This window comes from Thrips palmi, unplaced genomic scaffold (assembly GCF_012932325.1).
Source record: "Thrips palmi isolate BJ-2018 unplaced genomic scaffold, TpBJ-2018v1 HiC_scaffold_15, whole genome shotgun sequence".
Taxonomy (NCBI): domain Eukaryota; kingdom Metazoa; phylum Arthropoda; class Insecta; order Thysanoptera; family Thripidae; genus Thrips; species Thrips palmi.
This window is the reverse complement of record NW_023144624.1, coordinates 11590332-11610427: the sequence shown is the minus strand read 5'-3', so window position 1 is coordinate 11610427 and position 20096 is coordinate 11590332. Positions and strand designations below refer to the sequence as shown.

Here is a 20096-nt window from a genome sequence, read left to right as displayed (position 1 = left end):
TTTTGTTTACATTTTGATATATTCATTTCTTATCACCATATTTTGATTTCTATTTTCTATTTTTCAGCAATGTTTCTCCTGCAAGTAGCAGTCATCAAGCTGGATTAAGTACAGCAGAGCAACCACCTATTGTCCAGCTATTCCTTTCCTTGTGGTACACAATTGTTTCACATTCAGACCTTGCCTGTTTCTTTATGATATTTTTGCATCAAATGAAGTCAGCCACTATCTTGTCCATTCCCTTGCCCCTTATGGTTTTCTTATGGGGCACTTTAACTGTACCACGCCCATCAACAACTTTCTGGGTAGTCATCATTGCTTACACTGAGGTAAGGTTACTCAAACATTTTCACACCTTGTTCCTTTTCTCACGTGTTTCATTACCATCACTCAAACTTCTGTTTTCTTCCAGGTCATGGTAGTGATAAAGTGTATGTTCCAATTTGACCTTCTGCCTTGGAACCATGAAGATAATGTCCCGTCTACGACAAAAAACCCTTTCTGGCCTCCCAGGATCATTGGAATAGAGAAGAAACCCAATTATGCCGCCTTTGATCTTTCATTATTACTTGTACTGTTTTTCCATCGGTATGTTCCTAAGAGGACTTTACTCTCTTGATCATTCCATGTGCATGATTTGGAATAATCTCAATTAATTCCTCATCTTGTTTTCAGATTTATGTTAAAGTCTTTGGGCCTTTGGAAGTCATTGTATGAAGATGATTCTAACTATCCTCAGGAAAATGACCACTTTGAGATCATGCAGGAAAGCAGTAGCGATGAGGTCAGATTCTAGGAGTATCCCATACCGTTTTTAATTTAAACTTGTGTCATTTATAATTTTTTTTTTTTTTTTTTCAGAAAAAGTCTAAGAAGGATGACAGAGACATGAAGAAGGATGACAGAGTTGTCAGTGAAAGTGCAGACTCCATACGCACTGCCCATAGTGATCCTGGAGCTCGACGTGTATCTATCTGTGAACCAGGAATGCAGTGTATGTGTAGCTTCAGAGGAGTGAGGGTCTCAATTATGTCTTTAAATGTGATCATGAATCCCTGTCTTTGTTCTAGTAACTCACCGTGGATCTCTTAAAACTTTCACCTTATCTGATGGACGTCGAATTAATATGATCCGCCCATCGTGGCTAGAAGATGGCGACCGACAAATTGCTTCATCAAGTGACACCAACCAGGAAGTTTTAGTTGATGGTGCAGCTTTGGTGATGAGCCCAGTTGACTCAATCCAGAGCAAACAAATTCTTGTTGTGAAGACATTCAGAGAAAATGCAATGGATCGTTTCCCATCCATTTTAAAGTTAACGTAAGCTTATATTGTTTTGTTTCGTATCAATGTCTCAAAGAACTAACCATATGAGAATCTTCACCTTTCTTTGTTTTTACTTCTGGATTACAGGTGGAAACGCTACTTGACTTCAATGAGAACTTTCTTCAAATTGCTTTTAGACCCAGGATCTAGAGTGAATGCAGATGTATATGCCTACATGTTCATGTGTGATTTTTTCAACTTTATGGTCGTCATTTTTGGCTTCTCTGCTTTTGGGGTAGGTATATGCATATATTTCAAATGTATTGGGAATGTTTTGATTTGATTTTAACACTTTTCCTTTACAGTCTGCAGCAGGTGGTGGAAGTGTTTCTGAATACTTTGAAGAGAACAAAGTGCCTGTTCCATTCTTAGTTATGTTAATACTGCAGTTTGCGTTGATCATCATAGACCGCACCCTATATTTGCGCAAATATATTTTAGGAAAAATAATATTCCAGTGTGGTCTTGTTGTTGGAATCCATATATGGATGTTCTTTATTTTGCCTGGAGTAACAGAAAGGTAAACTACTTGCTTCTGTTTCCTTTTTTGGTCCTGCACCCTGATTTCATAATGGCTAAAAATAAATTATAAATTGCAGACAGTTTAATGACACCTTGCCGCCTCAAATGTGGTATGTCGTGAAGTGCTTTTACCTTCTATTGTCAGCGTATCAAATCAGGTCAGGATATCCAACTCGCATCTTGGGCAACTTTTTGTGCAAAGCATACAATTACCTGAACATGTATCTTTTCAAGCTGTGAGTAGAGTTTCTCCCATTTCAATGATTAAGTTTGGGAACATCAGTCATCTTGATAAGGCTTACTATTTCAGATTTATGATGATTCCATTTGTATTTGAACTGCGTGCACTCATGGATTGGATGTGGACTGATACTTCAATGTCTCTTATGGAGTGGCTGAAGATGGAAGATATATTTTCTCAACTTTTCCAACTCAAGGTACATTTAGCTGTTAGGTAAACTTATGTCATAGGGTTTATGTTTTTAGTTTCATAAATACATTGCAACTTTTCTTTTAATTTAGTGTGAAAGAAGAGCTCAGACAGAGTATCCTCAACCACGAGGAGTTCGGAAAAATGTTATTGTAAAGTATCTAGTCGGTGGTCTTGGCCTGTTCTTCATTATAGCCATTATTTGGTTCCCACTGGTGCTGTTTGCTTTGGGCAACACTGTAGGAAGCCCCAACTTGCCCTTGAAAATGACGTTGCGAATGAGGCTTGGTCATTTTGAACCAATCTATGACATAGCTGCTGAAGGAAATCAGATCAAAGAGTATGATTTTTAAACCTCTTTTAATTCTCCCTGATTTGAAAATAATTAAATCAACTACTATTTTCCTTTTTATTCTCTTTCTATTCATCAGGTACAATGAAAATCAATGGCTTGGTCTGAACACTGTTTACCGTCAGCATCAAACAGCTCAAAATTTCCTATCAAACTATGATAATCAGGCTGTGGCAATGATTCTATTTAACATACACTCTGGAAGTTTGTGGACCATAACTCCTCCTGACTTGATGAAGTTAACAGAAGAAGTTGCCTCAAGTAAGTGTTTATGGATGTTAATGTCCTTAGCACGTTTCATCTTATCACGCATTAATATCACTTAATTTCACTTAGCTATGCCTTTCAATGTTACAATTGATTGGCGAGTTGAGCGTCGTCAGAGTAGTCCTGAGGATAAGGGCTATTCAGAAGGGACGCACACTATACATCTACCTGCAATTTTGGATGGAAAGAGAAATCCTGTTCGATTAGATTTACAGAAGGTAATGTGGACTGGTCATAAATATTCTATGGGCTTAATGATTGTCCAAAACTTCTAATAATTATGTTGTTTCTCTTTTTCTTTATCAAGGTTCTGGAAGCAGCTCTGAGTGTTTCTTCTTCTTCTGTTGGTAACGCATCAGAGAGCATACCAATTGTAATTCCTAATCTCTTGCCTAAGTTAATTAAAGTAAATAGCAATGGTGCCAACGCTGTTCAACAGTTACTACCTGGAAAAGGTGAAGAAGCATTTTCTTCAATCATTGTTTTTTATTGCAGCATGGACCATAAAAGAATTGACTAATAACACACATGGGTTAATTTACAGATGCTAACACTCAGTACCGGGATGTTTTTCTCAAAATGAATTATGCTAATTCCACACAGAGGTGGTGGACTGTTTTGGAAGACTGCACTGATAAAACATACCAGGACATACTAAGAAATATCCCCTCTGCTGGGGCAGAGTCTAGCTGCAACCAGACTCTATTAATTTATACATTTAATGATAAAACTTTCCCAGCAACCCTCAGTGTATTTTCCGGAAAAGGGTAAAAAATAAATTATCTGTTCACCTGTTCCTTGAATTGTTTGACATTTCTTAATTTCTGTATTTTCATGTATTTCAGAATCATTGGGCTCTATGCTTCATTTGTGTTAGTGGCAAGTCAATTTGTGCGATCCTTCTTCAGTAATTTGTCTTCAAAAATTATGTTTGAAGACTTGCCAAATGTTGATCGGATTTTGCAGGTAAGTTTCTACGATCGAGCGTGTGAGTAATGTTTCAAGGAAACTGACCTGTATTTTTAATAATATTTTTCAGCTTTGCCTGGATATCTACCTTGTCCGTGAGAGTGGAGAATTGGACCTTGAGGAGGACTTGTTTGCAAAACTTGTGTTCTTGTACCGATCTCCAGAAACTATGATAGAATGGACAAGAGAGCGAAAAGAGGGAGATGAGAGCTCACCTGAGGCTTCAATTGCTCAAGAATAAAGTACCACCTGAACACTCTTCAATTATTGTCTCAATTACCAGTGAAATTTAGGGGATACCAGTGATACTATGACTGTATGACACTTGTGAAGTAACTAGTCCAAGTATACATAAAGTTAATGCACTTTTACCAAATTTATTTTTGAGTGCTTGATTTTTAAAGAGGCACAGCTCATAAGTGGTGCTCACACTTTATATCCAGTGAATGTTTGCCATTGTTGTAAAGTTTTTCCACAACTAGGATATATGTACCTGCCTACAATTTATTTTACAATTAATTTAAGTGATTTTGCATTTTTGCTGAATGGGCAGCACCCATCATTGGCTGACAGTGCAGTTCATTTGTATATCTGCTCTTAATTCTCAATCACTTCTTTTGAAGTCACTAAGTTATGTGGATGATCCTGTTAAATGAATTTGTCATATAAAGCATGCAGGATGATGAATTTGCTCTACTTTTTTATACTGATTGAATCTCTGAATATTTATTGGTTGTGAAAGTCTGGCATTCTTAGTGTCATCATTGTTGTATTTTACTTTCCTTTAATTATTAAGAAGTCTTGTATATGTTCATGATTTGAAAACCAGTCTGCAACTTCTAACAGGGTAACGTTTGTGCTTCTGTTAGTCATGCCAGTGTTCTTGTCTGTATGGATTGGTTCTAGTAAATTTTTCAAGAATCGTGTATACCTCACACAACCAAACAGAATACACACCTCTGGTGGAGTGCTAGTCCAATTTTCGTTTTCTTCTCTGTTTTATTGTAATATATGATTGCCAATGAGTGTAGTTTTATTGATAAAGAATTCCAAATGTGAGACTAGTTAAATAGGAACCAATCCTGGTGATGTCTTAATACGCACAAATTTAGTTTAAAAGTTGTGTCCTTTTTTTTGAAAAATGGACAAATATTGTATACATTTTGCATTTGCATTTTGTGTGTTTTGTAATTTATGTGACCGACCCGGACCAAAGACCTTGTAGTGTAACTTCAATTAAGAGCTCCAGATATTGTTTCCTCTCAGTGTTTTGTGATGTTCATTGCATTTGTTCTGTCTCACAGTCAGTGCTGATTGCACTGACAGAAGTTGAATTTGCTTTAAGCATAGATTTTAAGCCATGCAGGCTGTTTCTCAGTTCATGTCACCCAGAAACTTGAGTGACAACCCAATTATTTTCATGATGTCTTTTTCATTAGTCTTTGTTTAAGTAACATGCAAGCCATGCATTCTAGTTTTTATTATTCTCTTAAAACCACTTAATTGTTTAATGTCAATTGAACTTTTTTTTTTTTTGCTTTGTTTTGTTATGGCCTATTAGTTTTATCTGTATCAAAATATTAAGCCTTTGCAGCATGAGGCCCCATTTTATATAGGTCATAAACATATTGAAGCAGGTAGTATGTCAGTAGTTCTTTTAAAATCAAAGACTGACCTTTCCACTTCCCAGATTTGTAGTGGTTTAGTGTCCTCTATGACGAGACATCAGAGTTGACTTGGTAAACTTGACTGTCAAAATGATCATATCAATGTAACCAATCTTTCTTTACAAATGTAGTACAGCACCCATAAATGTACTATTAACCTTATCTATCATAAATTTTGTGCTTAAATACTTTACAATTTCTCACTTGTTGATCTCTTGATATCTTGTTGATATGTTAAGTTGTCTTTTAATTCTTCTAAAAAAATCTAAACTTTAAAGCAACAGAATTGATGATTTAGATACATAATTACTGTGGAAACTTACAGTGGTCCATTGTTTGCCACCCACCCATATTTATTAATTATTTATAAAAATACAAAAGGTTGCCTTGTCAAGAATAAAGTATGAATGAAAGATGAAAGATTCATTCAAATGAAAGATGTATTTTTATTTCTTGCTATGAAAGCCAAGCTACAAAATTTTGAATGAAGCATTAAAGTACACACATAGAAGTCTTTGAAAGCAAAAGCCCGAGCTTGGTTCCCAAACTCTCAGTTCGCTTCTCGAAGCCCACTCTCATCAGGACTTTTCTCACTTTCTGCAGACTGATTCCAAGAACCGTTTTGGTTGTTCTGTCTCTCTCGCACTCATGGGGTGAGCCGTACAGATGGGTGCGAGAGAGATGGAGTGACGAGACGAAATCTGCTCTCGGAATCGGCCAGGAGTGCGCTACACGCTACCCGACAGTGCGCTCGCGGCCACCGCTCGCTGGGCGAGTTCGAAACTCGGAGACGTACTGAGCCGGCCGCGTTTCGCCTTCCGGACCTGTCGGCGGTTTAGGGTTTTTGCCGTGGCCTTCGCTCTGCCGCCCGGCCCGTCGGACTCGGCAGCACGTCGGCCGGCAGGGCGTGGCCGGCGTGGCGCGCGCCACCTCGGAGTGCGTGCAGCGGGCGCTTCCTATAAACATAATAGATAGGCAGTGGCCGCTCAGGACTCAGGAAGCCGTCTGGGCCGCGTCCCGCCCCGCCGTCTCGGGGGCCCGGGGCAGGCCGGGGGGCCCCACCCTCCGGACCCCGTCGGATGCCCCCCATGCCCCGTCCAATTTCGGGCGAGGCGCTTCGGCGGTATAAAAGGCAGCGCGGCGCTCCCCGCGCCAACAGTCGCATTGCTGCTAGCAGATATTGCACTGAGTCGCTCCAGACAACCCAACCCAACCGTCAACATGATGAAGATGGTGAGTACGGACAGTGACGACGACCGGCGGGGCTGCGGCCCGTCGGACGCCTCGTCGGGGAGTTGAGATTCTCTGTCGTTGTGACGTCGAGGTTTTGAGTCATCGGAGGGAAGGCTCTTCTCCGCCGGGATAAAGTGTCACCCTAGTAAGGACGGCCATCGTTTTGCAGTGCAAGCGGGCATGTGTGAAATGGAGTAGATCAGTTGTGGTGTAGCCCGTAATGGTAATGGTAATGCAAGGTAGGCCGCCGCCTCACACCGGTGCGTAGCGCGTTGCGCGACTGATGCCTGCCAGGCGCCACAGGTCGACGAGCAGCGAACGGTACGAAGTACTACATGCGTCCCTTGCCGTTTGAGCCTCGATAGTCTAAGGCCAAATCTGAGTCAGAATACCGACTTGAGTTCAACCGAGTCCTGGGGTCAGTGAGTTCAGGTTGGGTCCAGATCGGGCCGGGGCTCAAACGGGCCATCTTGATGCCAAAAGACGTGACAGCAACGCATTTCCTGCTATTTTGAGATGACTTGTGCCACTCGAAGTTGGCGGCCACCGGACGGCAGCAGGTAGCAGTGCATGGGCTGCCATGGGCAAAACGCCTTCTATCGTGACGAGGCAAAAGTTACCGACGAATGGCGTTTTCGACTTATTCCTGGTTGCGGCGGCGACCGCTATGGCCACGCCACATAGCAGTAGACTGATTCCGAGAGTCGTTTTCGCCGCTCTGTCCTTCTCGCACTCATGGGGCATCCCGAGAGCGAGAGAGTCAAAGCGACGAAAACGAAACGACTCTCGGAATGAAGCCTGCAGGGCGTTGCCGCGTTGCATCAGGCCGTCCCGTGGGACCGCGGGGCGCCGCAGGGCCGTGTGATGGATGCTGGAGGGGCCAACGACGGGGACATAAAGGGGCCCGGTGCGGTGCGTTCACCCCGAGGGCTGCCTGCCCGCCTGCCAGGCCGGTCCACGGCCCCGGCCTTGCACTCGGAGGCGCCAAGTAGGGCTGTGCGGTTAACCGGTTATTGCATTCGGTTATTTCATTAACCGGCCGGTTAAGTTAATGCCTTTTCCGGTATAGGTTAACCGAATAACCGACAAATACGGTTAACCGGCCTTCGGTTAACCGGTTTTAACGTCATGCTTAGTTGCATAATTGTTTCGGGAGACCACCTATATACTTAATTTATATGGAGTTTTCTAATTTTGGTAATAGACTATTTCAGCGGAGCCGAGAAGAAGAACAAAAGGCGAGCGGGCCACTTCCGGTTGGGTCACAACTAACAGACGACGCGTTGGTTTTCTACCTACCAGCGGTTCAAACATGTTATTTTCACTCGGAGGGTCTCAAATATAATGGTAAGCTTTAAAACGCGGCGTAACTTTCAAAAAGAGATTTTCGGCGATTTTTAAATCCTCTGTTGTCTGTTTGTTGTGACCCAAGCGGAAGTGGCCCGCTCGCCTTTTGTTCTTCTTCTCGGCTCCGCTGAAATAGTCTATAAAAACCTGTATATGATCCAAAGGTAATTTTTTTTCTAAATTGCTCCGATTACTTTATCGTGTTACACACAATTTGTTTCGTAAAATTTCACTTTTTAACCTAACCGGTTATTTGAGAAATTGCAATAACCGGTTATTGTGGGTGCCTTTAAAAACCGGTTAATTGACAAACGGTTAACCTGGAAAGAATCCGGTTATTTCAGTAACCGGTTATTCGGTTAGAATTCCAATAACCGCACAGCCCTAGCGCCAAGGCCGGCCAAGGCCGCGACACGGCGGCCACGGCGGCGCTCCCCGTGGCCACGCGGCTGACGCGGCGCAGCGCCGCACCGACGAGACTTCCGCGGTCCGCGGTCCGCCTCGTTCGGGGATCAATCATTGGCAGGTGCGGCGCGCTATGGAGCCGGCCGGCCGAGCGCCAGTGTCTCTCTCTCGCACTCACGGGGTGTCCATTGTGGGTGCGAAGGAGACAGCCCGACGGCGCCTCCCACTCGCAGTGGGCCTGCACGTGCGCGGCGTGCGTCGTGAATCACTCTCTCGCTTCGGCCGGACTGCTGCGGCCTCGCGGTCTCGCGTCTTCCTGGACGGATTTCATCATGCCGCGCTCCCGGACCAAAACACCAAAACACGACTTGTTTGTGTTTGAACTCGCGTCTGCTTGGTTTTCCAGATCGCCGTCGTGTTCGCGTGCCTGGTGGCCGCCAGCTCCGCCCAGCTGCTCGTCGGCGGGCTCGGTGACACCACCTGGTCCCACGAGTCCACCGCCCAGCAGCACTCCCCCTGGGCCGCCAGTGCCAGCACCCGCTCCCAGGTGCACGGACCCGACGCCGCCGTCGTGGCCGCCGCCCCCATCCTGACCGCCCCCGTCGTCCACCACAGCCCCCTGATCGCCGCCGCCCCCATCGGGTACGCCGCCCCCCTCGTTCACTCCGGCCTGCCCCTCGCTTACGCCCTGAGGCGTTGAGCGGCAAGCCCGTGGACGCGCGGCTGGCGTGACGTCACAGCGACACCGGAGTGACGTCATCACGCCGCGCCCTCGGCGGACGGCGGCGGCGGGTTGTCCCTGAGCGCTCAGCCGCCGATGTCTGCCTGCAGCAAGCCGCGGACTGGACGGGACAGACCTCGCACACCGAGGTGGTCCCGGCTTCTCTCTCCGTTACGGCTCTCCGCTGCTCCTCTCCCTGGCTGTGTTTAGCCGCGGTCGCGGGTGGGACTTCCCCGGGACTCCGCGGGCCTGTGGTGGCGCGCCCTGCGGCCTCGGTCCGAAAGGCTCGCGCCCCCACGAGCGCCCCGTGGACCCCGAGCCCGCCCGCACCGCGGCGCCCTCTGTCTGTCTTTTCATTTCAAAAATAAATTATTGTGATATTCCCACGCCAGTCACGTGCACGTTCTCTCAAGGCCCAATCGAATCTCCACACTCTCTTGGGCGCGGTCCAAAAATCCAAACGGTTGACGCGGTTAGGTCTACAGGTGTTGGCTCTGGCTCATGAGCGCTGGAAGAACCTTTCGAGTCACAGCCCCGCGCAATTCGTCCTAATATTCCGGGTTTCACTATGATCGAGCGAGCCATAAGATCAGAACAGAATACAAACATATCCTGTAAGTGTAAGGCAGTAGAGTATTTTCTAAATATTATAGATACAACTCTTGGCGTCAAATGTTTATTCCACTTTGTTGTCTACAGAGGATTGTACAGCAGTAGGAAGTCACAATACAATCAGTGTTAACAGTCATAGGAAGGCAACGTAACATATTTTACAGAAACAAAAATGTGCAAGAAGCACATATTTCTCTACAACATGGAAAGAATAAGGATAGACAAGTAGGAAACATAAGCTTTATAAAATCACATCAGAATCTCAGTCTGCAAGGCAATGGATTCAATCTATAAAAGAAAACAAAAATTTTAAAAAAGGAAAAAAAAATCAAAACAAAAAATTAAAAAACTGGTATCTAAAAAAGTCTTCTCAAACTGGAAAATGAGGCAAGTTCAAAAGCAAACAAATATACATTATGTGAAGGCTGTATTACTGTTTATTCCTCCTGTACCAAAATTTTGAATGCTCAAAACTAATAATCAAGCTCACACCTTAGACATGTTCCTTTTGATTTTCCTCAAGGATTTGAGAAGATCTTGAATTCATCTAAACGAAGTTCACAAACTGAATTATGGAATATATTCCCCACAGGAGGACAGTTCAAAAGTTGAACTGACATCTATTGGGCACAGTTTCAATGTGAAATTGATTGAAACAATGCTTAATAGAAGTCATTTCAACAACCATTTAGGATAGAATAGAGTGAGTTATTCAAACAAAGCTCATTAACTTGTAGAAGTTGCAGTCTGGATACAATGTCAACCTCAGATTCCTAAAATACAAAAGCACCAAAAGAATTCTTGTAAAGTTTCCTAAGCTGACTAAATGTTGCTTGTTCTGGAGAAACAAAAACTCAGCTTGGATATATAATATGTTAACAAAGCAATATACTGAAGTTAAAAATTTCAACAAAACATTCATAAGTAGAGTCACTGGCCATAATTGATCTAAGAGTCAAACTCCATACACAGATAAATTTTCTTTGCAGTCAGATGAACACAAATTTTATTTAAAAAGTCATAAAAACTTCATATGCTCTTTGAGCATTCAGTATTAAAGCTTAGATTTAACAGAAAATGATTCAAACAAATAAATAATCATACAATAACTGCCACATAATAAAATACTTAAGTTAGGGAGTATTAGTAAATCTTGTTTACAAGAATACTCTCAAAGATAACAATCACATAAAACATTATATATTTGTTGACACTTAATACTATTAATATAATTTTTTAACGATAACAACAAGAAAGTTCTCAGGGGAAAGGAAGCAAGTAGCCTTAATTACAGCATCACATTCAAACAGATCATACTTTCCTCATAGCTTTGTTCTACTTTTTGAAAAGAATCCCTTGCTACATGGATGAAAGAGAAAAGAAAAGGTAACAAAAGATAAAAGAAACAGATAAAAATATCTTTTAGAAACAATCTTTTGGCTTAGTTCAGAAATCAAGAAAGCAACAACCAAAAATTTACACTGGCTTTACCTTTTATTTTTAATCCAGCCAGCTGAAAAGGTGCTATAAAATCCCCTAAAGGCATTTGCGTTTTCAGCACCCATTTGCAGGCTGTGAATGAAAGGAGTGCCTCGTATCACATCACTTGTTTCAATGTGCAGCAATTAAAATTACTGAGCCTTTTCAAACGTGCTATGGTTATGGCTGACCCAAAAGGATCCATCAATTACTAAAATTCAGTCATGCAAATATGGCCATTAACGCAGGTTAAAGGCGAGTCTCTGGGTCTGCGAGGGTGTCAACTGAGGCCCCAAGCTTTGAGCCACAAGGCTTCTCTGAGGGTGAAATGGCTTGACGAATGTCATCTCGAAGACGAAGGAGTACCCGTCGTACGTCTCTATTTGTGTGAGGTGCTACACGAAGTGCTTCTTGGGCATCGTCCAAAGCCTCATCTAAAAGCCTGAAAGTGGAAGATCAAAGTGACATATAGTTTAAAAATTTACAAACTGTATCATGGGAATAATGAATTGCTGCTGTAGTAAGTTCTTACATCAGGTCAATATTTGCCTTAGAACGGGCATAGAGAGCTTCATAACACCCTGGTTTTAACTTTACAACTTGGCATGCCAAGTCCTTTGCTTCTGCAGCATCCTAAAACATTTATATAAAATTAATTAAATTACAATACTACCAGCAAGAAAATGGAGCTGCTGACAAACAGGGACTTACATTCATCTTTCGTTTGCAGCGAGACAAGTTCAACAAAAAGTTAATTCGTAACTGCTGGAAGGTTGCTATGTTGTCACCGGAATCACCCAACTCTGCTTCAGTGGGAAACTTTTTCAGGGCATATGAATATCTGTGAGAAGCCTCTGTCAATCTGAGCTTGCGGTAAAGAACGTTGCCATCTTCCAGGAGCTTATTGAGAAGAGCCAGCCTAAGGATACATAAACATGTTACTTTGACATCATCAGAAATTTACTTGCATTAACTGCATCTTGTGCAAAACAAACTTACATAATTTCTGGTTTGCCAGCGGCCATGGCCCAAGTTGCTGGACCCAACTTCGCTCCTTTCCTCAAGAAACACTGCACCACCTGAACATTTCGACAACCAATTGCCCTGTCCAGGGGACGCATGCCATGGATGTCAACATGTTCAATCAAAGCACCTTTCTCCATCAACAATGTTACAAGAGCAGCATTTCCTTGAAACGCAGCAAGGTCCAACGGTGTGCGTCCTGTTTTATCTGCATGATTAACTGCTGCTCCCCTTTCAACAAGGCACTGTGCAGCTTGGAGGCGGCCGCGAGCACAGGCCCAGCTAAGTGCTGTCAGACCGTCTTTGTCTTGAGATGTGTTGCAGGCTCCTATCAAAGTACAAGATGGTATAAGAAACATGAAGATTCCGCTCTGATTAGTTAATTGTCAATTGTACCCACCTTTATCGAGCAGGAGCTCGATTAATCCCACATGACCCTCAGCAGCCGCAAGCATCAGCGCAGTCCTGCCACTGGTATCAGTCTGCTCCAAGGGCGCATGATGCTGCAATAGCCACTCAGAGGCCGCCCAGTGGCCCTCTTTCACTGCTAGGAGAAGTGCTGACAGTTCCTGTCAAATCAATCAATGTAAAAAACTTTTAAAAAAGACCAACTGAAATTTTAAATTGCATTGTGCCTCCATGAGCAGACAAAGTTATCAGCAAAATCTGGCCAAGGCATCATACCTTTCTGTTTGTAGTTGAAATAGTTGCTCCTCGCTGGATGAGTGTTGATATGACATTGTGGCATCCATTCATTGCCGAAATTGTTAGAGCTGTTTCTCCAGTGAGTGTGTCTGAGACATCTACTTGGACTTCAGGCATATCCAGCAGATACTCCACTAACTAAATAGGAAGAAACAAAAAATATAAAAAGTTTCTGCTGCTATTTTCCAAGCTGTTCAATATCATGAGTCCATCAAGAATATCACAATAAACTTCGTAAACCAAAAGCTTTTAATCCCTCCTACCTCATTATGGCCTTGGGCAGAGGCAGCGATAAGAGCTTGTTGAACAGCTTCTCCCAAGCTGACTTCGCTGCAGTTGTTGACGACCCAGTCGCAGCTTAGTAAGTATCCGGCTACCTGCAGACAGCCACTTCGAGCTGCATGGACCAAAGGACATTGACCAGCCATATCAGCATGGCCAAGACTAGCTCCAGCAGAAACAAGCTGCCGGACAACCTATTCAGGAAAGCAGAAAAAAATTAACAAAAACTAGAAAGATACATTGATTAAAAAAAAAAAAAAAAAATGCAACTTTGCATGTAATTGAAACAAAACAAAATTTTAGTACAGTCAGCATGAGAACCGCAATAGCACTACTACTGACCTCAGCATGGCCTCGCATGGCAGCAAGGGACAAGGCAGTGCAGCCCTGACTGTTGGTTTGTTCCACATCCGCACCAAACTCCAGCAGCAGCGACACCATTTCAGCATTGCCCTCGAGAGCGAACATGCAGAGGGCAGGGGCCCTTCCATGGAAGTCAGTCACAGTGTTGGGGTCAGCGCCAGACAGCAATAGAAGCCTTGACACTTTGACATTTGGATTGTAAATGTTCCGCAGGGAACACAGTGCAGCAGATACATCAGCTGAGCTCGTTGAGACCCAATGAGCTTGCAGTTCCCTTGAAGAATAGCGATGCAAAGTCATATTCTTGTACAGATGGGCCTTAAGAATATGGTGGCCCAGCTCTAAGGTGTGCTCTTCACCCAAAGGTGCCTGCACTCGAGAAAGGCGAAATGCTATCCCTGCATGGCCTGCTCTCAAATCACACATAAATTTACTGCTGTCCTTCTCGTCTCTGAAAGAACATATTAAAAATATAAATAAAGCTTCAATTAAGTTTTTTTACCAAAGTCATGTGAGTAAATAGTTGAGAAGACATGCAACGTACCTTCGAATCAGCCATTCTCTGAAGGATGGGTGGAAAAACATGTAAGTATTGTCTCTGCGTTTGACTAAAAGGCCAGGTGCAGCTAGCATATTAAATCTTTGGACAAACTCTTCCCACGCCAAATAAGAATCAGTGAGTAGAGCATTAACAGAATAAAAAAGTTCCAGCAATGTCAGAGGATAGAGCGCTGCTAGGCACACACTCAGAATTGGCTGAACCTTTTCAAAAGATCTCAAAGTGGGAAACCGCAGATTGAAATGCAGTAAAAATATTTCAGCTAATGTAACAGGCAACACCTGAAAGGAACAATAGTTTAATTAAATGTTAGGTAAAATTGTAAACATGGAAACAAAGAAATTAATCAGCAAATTAATTCTTTAAAAAATTATAACAGACTCACTTTATATGAAGATGACTTCACCACTAGATGGCCCCTTTCTATGAGGTCTAATGTAAGTTTGGCAAACAAGAAGGATCCCCTTGCTAGACCTGAGAGATGTTGGCAAAACCGGCTCTGCTCTGTTTTTCCCGAAGGGGTACTGCTGCCTGAGGTTGATCCTGAGCTGCCACCAATGTTGCTCTGTATACCAGGGGAGTTATTCACTCGGTAGGTTACATAATCATGTAAGTCTTTCTGTAGATTGTCATTATTGTTCAATTTATCAAGGCTGCAATTTAAAAACAAAAGCATTAATGAATGAAGGAGCACACACATAAAAAACAATCCACCAATATACTAAAATTATCTTGAGGAAAATTCTCACCTAATATTATGGAAAGGAAGGCCAGCTGACACTTCCTGTAACTGTGTCCTTACAGTAACAACAACTTTGAGCCAAGGAGGGAAATCAGGAATATGTTTCGCAAGGAAAGAGCCTAAGGAAAGCCCATTATCTGTTCGATGATATTCTGCTTCACCAATGGCATCGATCAATATTAGACAAGTATCAGGTGGAATCTTGCCAACCCTTCTGAGAGAGCTGAGGGGTTCCAGAACACCTCGACTAAGAGCCAAATCGGGATTTGCGATGCATTCTCTCATGCAAATAGCATCCTGAAGAAACAAAAATGTTAATTTTATCGTTAAAGACAACACACTTGTTACCAATATCTTATTTTCAAATGTTAAAAAAAATGTTACTCTTTGTTTATTTAAGTATTAAACTTACCTGCAAATGTGGTTCACTTTGAAGAAGTTCACGATATGCAATTAATTGAGGAGCTTGGCATAGCTGAGCAGCTATTGAGTGAATAAAATCTGGTACTAGACAGCTACTTTGATTGTCGACTTGACAAAAGTGATAGGCTACAACATGAGCTGCAAGATGACGCAGAGCTAAGCGTTCTGCTACACGTTCAGATCGCTCCCAGACTAGATGAGGATGACTGTAAATACCCTGAGTACTATCATCAGGCATATTTTCATGGTCTAAAGGAAAAACAAGACAAAAACTAATTGATGACTTTTTCTTAACAAAAAATGCACATTAATTAATTAATTTGTTAACGCACCCTGGTATAAAGGTTCATGCCTTCTTCCAAAACAGCTATAGTCTACTAATTGGAGCACCATAGCAGTTTTACCAGTTCCTTGATTACCAGAAATTATAATTCCCTGGTCATGAGACTCCAACACCTCCGCCAAATCTCGCACCAGCCAGTGTCTCCCAATGAAAAGGGGTTCCGCTTCTTGAAGAGGCACTTCGAAGAAAAGTGGCTTCAGAGTAACTGGCTGTTGAGGTGGAGGTCGGTATGCAGCAAAGCGAACTGTTGTGAAAAAGTTCTGGTTAGTTTAAAGTACCAGGCTGGGCGACCTTAATGAGCACCTGGGAAACTGCTGGGACCTCTGCAGTACTTACTCTTGGGATCTATAGGACCTTTTATGGTGCCACTTCGAGCAGACCTCCGAATTGAGTTCCTCCTCTCTCTGAACAGTCCAAGTTCCTCAATATTTCCAGGTTGAGAAGCTGGTGGCAAAAATAGAATTAAAATTTGACACCTGATGTATAGAGGGTCGAAACGGAGAAGAAATCAAATGGAGAACTTACTTGTTACAGAGTGGCGTCTGGTGACAGGACTAGAAGACGCATTGCTATGGGCTGACATAGACATCAATGAAGTTATGCTGTCAGAGGATGGCTCTTTCATGGACCTCAGATGTGTGTCAGCCTCAGAGGAACCTACAATTTGAGAAAAAAAAATTGTTTTAAAATATTTTATGTAGCAGAATATAGGTATTTAAAAAAAAAACTAAACAGAATAATAACGCCCAAAACGAAAAGCAACAACTTCTAGACCCTAGTACATTGCATCATCATCATCAGCGCTGTTAGGCCTCAACAGACCTTTTCGCGACCAGGTAAATTCGTTCGGTATAACACCAGGCACGCCGAGAAATGTACTAGGGGCAAGAGAGAATTTTTCAGGGCGAGGATTTGAACCCGCGGCTTACCCGTGAGGGTGGACACCGGACTGGTGTTGCTGGACTGCAGGTGCTGGTGCGCGTCCAGGCTGCCCAGGGACGAGAAGGAGGCGCAGGACTCCTGCAGCGACCCGTACCGCTTGCCCGAGACGGAGCCCAGCGTGGAGCCATGGTTGGAACCGTGGTTGGAACCGTGGTTGGAACCGTGGTTGGAACCGTGGTTGGAACCGTGGTTGGAACCGTGGTTGGAGCCGTGGGTGGAGCCCCGCTTGCTGGAGGCGCCACTGGAGGCCCCACTGGCCGGGCGGAGAGGCAGCTCCGGTGACGCGGGGTAGTGCACCTGCGCGGCCGTGGTGACGGTGCTGGCGCTGCCGCCGTGCTGGCCGTGCTGGGCGAGGCCGCTGTTGGAGGAGCCCAGCAGCAGCCCCAGCCGCATGTACAGGTCGCTCTGCGCGCTCTGCGCGGACTTGCAGCGCGCGGCCGCCGCGCTCGTCAGCGGCTTCACAGTGTCGTCGTCTGCAACCGGAAAAGGCAATCAGTCGGCGGAACGAGAGGGAATGTGAAGGAAGGGTCCACCGATCGAGGACAGATTATGGGAGAGATGATGGCGCAAGGTGTGTAGTAGTGAAGCAGTAAAACCAACTCGCCAGGAAGATCAGCCGTTTTAGTCGTGTCAAAAAATTGAGTTAAGAATGAAAGTAAATGAAACTTAGTGGACGCCCTCTTCGACGAGGGGTTGTCTGTCCGCGACTGAGAGGCGGTGACTACTGTAATTCCGTGGGGAAGGCGTCGATAGGCAAGCCCGCAACACCGCACAGGGATCTGGGATTGCTATTGTTATTGAAGACTGTGCCACAAAATATCGTTTGCTCAAACGACTCATGTCTGGTATCTGAAACCACTCCTGGCTAAGGAGTCGTCGCAGGATACCAGAGCGACACCATAAACGAAGCATGGTGAAAAAGCACACTCTTTTCAGTCAAGCTCAAAACGCACAGCCACACGGAAACAACTGTTAAATCACACTACGAAAATAATAAAAAGAATAAAACCCAGGGAAAAACATAAACAACAACAACAACAACAATCACAAGAAAAGAAATTTCACGCTGTATTATTCGAGATGATAAGGTGAAGAGCACCGTGTTATGGAAATGGGCGGGTGAAATAAATTAAACGGCACGCATTGTGTGGCGCGTGGGAGAGAGACAGCGAGAGCGGCGAGCGGCGCGGCCGAGCGTGACATAGGGGCTGCAGGCTGCAAAGCGCCAGACTTCACACACGGCCACCGCCGCCACCGCCGCCACCACACTCGCGGCGCAAAGCCAGGCCACTTCACACAATATCCGCATCAGTATGCATGCATGCACTTGGGCCTGCCCTGCCAGGGCCCTGCCAGGGCTCGGTCGTAGCCTTGATGACTACAAGTTACAGGCACCCAAACGGCAACGGTACACCCGCTCCGTTCCACGACTCGGGCGCCGATCCAGGGAGGAGGAGGAGGGGGTGTGATGCTTAGGCACTAAAGTACCTAGGCCTGTAAGTAAGCAAAAACCCCTGCTACCCTCCTTAGGAGAAGCCTGGGTCCGCGCCTCTGCCACGATTGCCTACCAGTCCCGAGTTCTGCGTGCCCTGGATAGGCAACCATGCACTCTAAATTTCCTACTGAGAAATGCCGTGCAGTCATAATACTGAGCTAATTCTCAGTACTTTACAAGACTAATCTGTCATAATACAGAGAAATTTGTCCGTAATATGAAGAAGCTGGTCATAACTTGTTGAAAACTCTTCACCATAGGTTACTACCCTCGCTGCGCAGTCATAATACTAAGCTTTTTGTTCGTATTACGAAGAAAAAGCTCAGTAGGATATTGGGAGTGTGGAGGCCGAGGACCCGGCTCTGGTATTAATGGTTAAAATTCTTCGGGAGTCAGGCCACAAACAAGGGAAACAAACGCAAGCGAATGGAAGCTTGGAACGCGCCGTGCCTGCCAGTTGGTTGATGCCGGCGCCGCTGCTGCCCGACGCGCCTCCCACCGACCAGAGGGACTTGATCTTGCCCAGCACCACGCTGCGCCAGTGCCGCGCGTCGCCCGCCATGGCCGAGGTGGTCATCCACACCGCTGTCAAGCACACCATGGTCATGTACCACCGACTGCCGCGGTGCACGCAGCACCTGCCCGCCTTAGGCCGCGTGCAGTCCTACATTCAGACCTCTGGGGAGGAGTTGGCCGAAACGACCACGGGCCAAATTCGCGACAGCGAAATGAGAAATGGGAGAGCTTCACGAAAGGCCCGTTGACGACGTCGCCACGGAAGCAATGCTCACCGGAGAGGGCGTTCTGCGAGTCCTGCGAGTCCTGCTGCTCCTGGGCGCTTTCCTGCGAGCGCCGGAGTCCGAGCCCCCACGGCGAGCGCAGGAAGAAGCGGCGCCTGCTCTGCGGCGGCGTCGGGCAGCCTGCGGGCAAGTCCACACTTAGAAACGAAACCACCTTCCACGGCACGGACACACTGGAAAAACTGGGGCGTAGTGCTACTCCCGCGTTTTTCAAGCATGTTTCACCAGTGCAGGCCAACTTGAACTTGGACTTACTCTGCGTCATGGGGTCGATCCTGGGCCGGTGGCGCGGCAGCCTGCCTGGGCTGGGCGACATGGCGGGGGACATCGCCGGCGACGGCGACCGCGAGCCGTCCTGGGCCTGCAAAAAACAGTCACCGTGTCATCCAGAGTGTGGGGTCCGCGGGGGCCACGACGGCGGCTAAGACAGTGGCTAAGACAGCGGCTCGGACGGCGACAACGTCGGTGGAGGCGGCGGCATGGCGGTCTGTTCGGCCTGCTACTCGGCCTGCTCGGCCTGCTCGCGGCTTTCAGGGGCAGCAGCGCGCCGCGACCGTCGCGTCGGCAGCGCTTCACCGCACACCGCCCATTACAGTGGCGGCCAAGCAGACTGATTCCGAGGGTCGTTTTCGTCGCTCTGTCGCTCTCGCGCCAGTAAGGGACGCCCTGTGAGCGCGAGAGAGACAGAGCGGCTCTCGGAGTCAGTCTGCTGTGCCGCAGCACCGCCGGCACCGCCAGGCACTGCAGTGCATTCCTGGCGACTTGTCGTTTTGTTTCGAGGGGCATTACACTGCCGCTGCCTGGCTGCCTGGCCGAGCGTCTCGGCCGAGGCAAGGCGAGGGGCCGCGCGGCACGGCGGCAGAGCGGCACAGGACCCAGGCTTCCGGCGCCCCCTCTCCCCCTCCCCTCCAAGCAGCGAGCCGAGCTTGGTGAAAGGGGAGAAGCGCGCCCCGATCCCCAGCCGATTTTCCGGGTCGCCCCTTCCCCCTCCCCCGCCTCCATCATCATCACCATCATCTTCGTCATCCGGCCGCGGCGACAGAGCGTGAACGAAACAACCTGCGCCGCTCGCCCGGCCCGTCCGGCCCG

At 45.8% G+C, this 20096-nt stretch overlaps 3 protein-coding genes across 9 annotated transcripts in view; 2 read left to right on the top strand and 1 right to left on the bottom strand.

Moving 5' to 3' along the window:
* Nucleotides 1–5970, top strand: part of LOC117640868 (piezo-type mechanosensitive ion channel component) — a 44592-nt gene extending 38622 nt beyond the window's left edge. For all 7 annotated transcript variants that reach the window (XM_034377815.1, XM_034377814.1, XM_034377812.1 and 4 more), the window contains 16 exons: nt 68–329; nt 413–588; nt 676–784; nt 862–994; nt 1071–1320; nt 1414–1561; nt 1632–1846; nt 1926–2084; nt 2159–2285; nt 2371–2618; nt 2710–2891; nt 2967–3115; nt 3205–3352; nt 3442–3664; nt 3743–3863; nt 3937–5970. In XM_034377815.1, the coding sequence (XP_034233706.1) occupies nt 68–329; nt 413–588; nt 676–784; nt 862–994; nt 1071–1320; nt 1414–1561; nt 1632–1846; nt 1926–2084; nt 2159–2285; nt 2371–2618; nt 2710–2891; nt 2967–3115; nt 3205–3352; nt 3442–3664; nt 3743–3863; nt 3937–4107 (2821 nt within the window). In that variant the 3' untranslated portion in view covers nt 4108–5970. The remainder of the gene's footprint in view (nt 1–67; nt 330–412; nt 589–675; nt 785–861; nt 995–1070; nt 1321–1413; nt 1562–1631; nt 1847–1925; nt 2085–2158; nt 2286–2370; nt 2619–2709; nt 2892–2966; nt 3116–3204; nt 3353–3441; nt 3665–3742; nt 3864–3936) is intronic.
* A 703-nt stretch (nt 5971–6673) lies between these two features.
* Nucleotides 6674–9630, top strand: LOC117641298. The gene is made up of 2 exons (XM_034378496.1): nt 6674–6766; nt 8925–9630. The coding sequence occupies exons 1-2, from the start codon at nt 6755–6757 to the stop codon at nt 9216–9218; spliced, it is 306 nt and encodes a 101-aa protein (XP_034234387.1). The 5' UTR covers nt 6674–6754; the 3' UTR covers nt 9219–9630.
* Nucleotides 9631–9899: 269 nt separating this feature from the next.
* LOC117641297 (protein TANC2) overlaps nt 9900–20096 on the bottom strand; it is a 39310-nt gene continuing 29113 nt past the window's right edge. The window contains exons 4-21 of the mRNA XM_034378495.1: nt 19263–19368; nt 18999–19127; nt 16700–17185; nt 16296–16427; nt 16107–16214; nt 15760–16014; nt 15417–15676; nt 15012–15301; nt 14648–14915; nt 14248–14543; nt 13683–14154; nt 13322–13534; nt 13038–13196; nt 12754–12922; nt 12330–12681; nt 12042–12249; nt 11863–11963; nt 9900–11772 (exon numbers count right to left, since the gene is read on the bottom strand). Of these exons, the coding sequence (XP_034234386.1) occupies nt 11580–11772; nt 11863–11963; nt 12042–12249; nt 12330–12681; nt 12754–12922; nt 13038–13196; nt 13322–13534; nt 13683–14154; nt 14248–14543; nt 14648–14915; nt 15012–15301; nt 15417–15676; nt 15760–16014; nt 16107–16214; nt 16296–16427; nt 16700–17185; nt 18999–19127; nt 19263–19368 (4197 nt within the window). The 3' untranslated portion in view covers nt 9900–11579. The remainder of the gene's footprint in view (nt 11773–11862; nt 11964–12041; nt 12250–12329; nt 12682–12753; nt 12923–13037; nt 13197–13321; nt 13535–13682; nt 14155–14247; nt 14544–14647; nt 14916–15011; nt 15302–15416; nt 15677–15759; nt 16015–16106; nt 16215–16295; nt 16428–16699; nt 17186–18998; nt 19128–19262; nt 19369–20096) is intronic.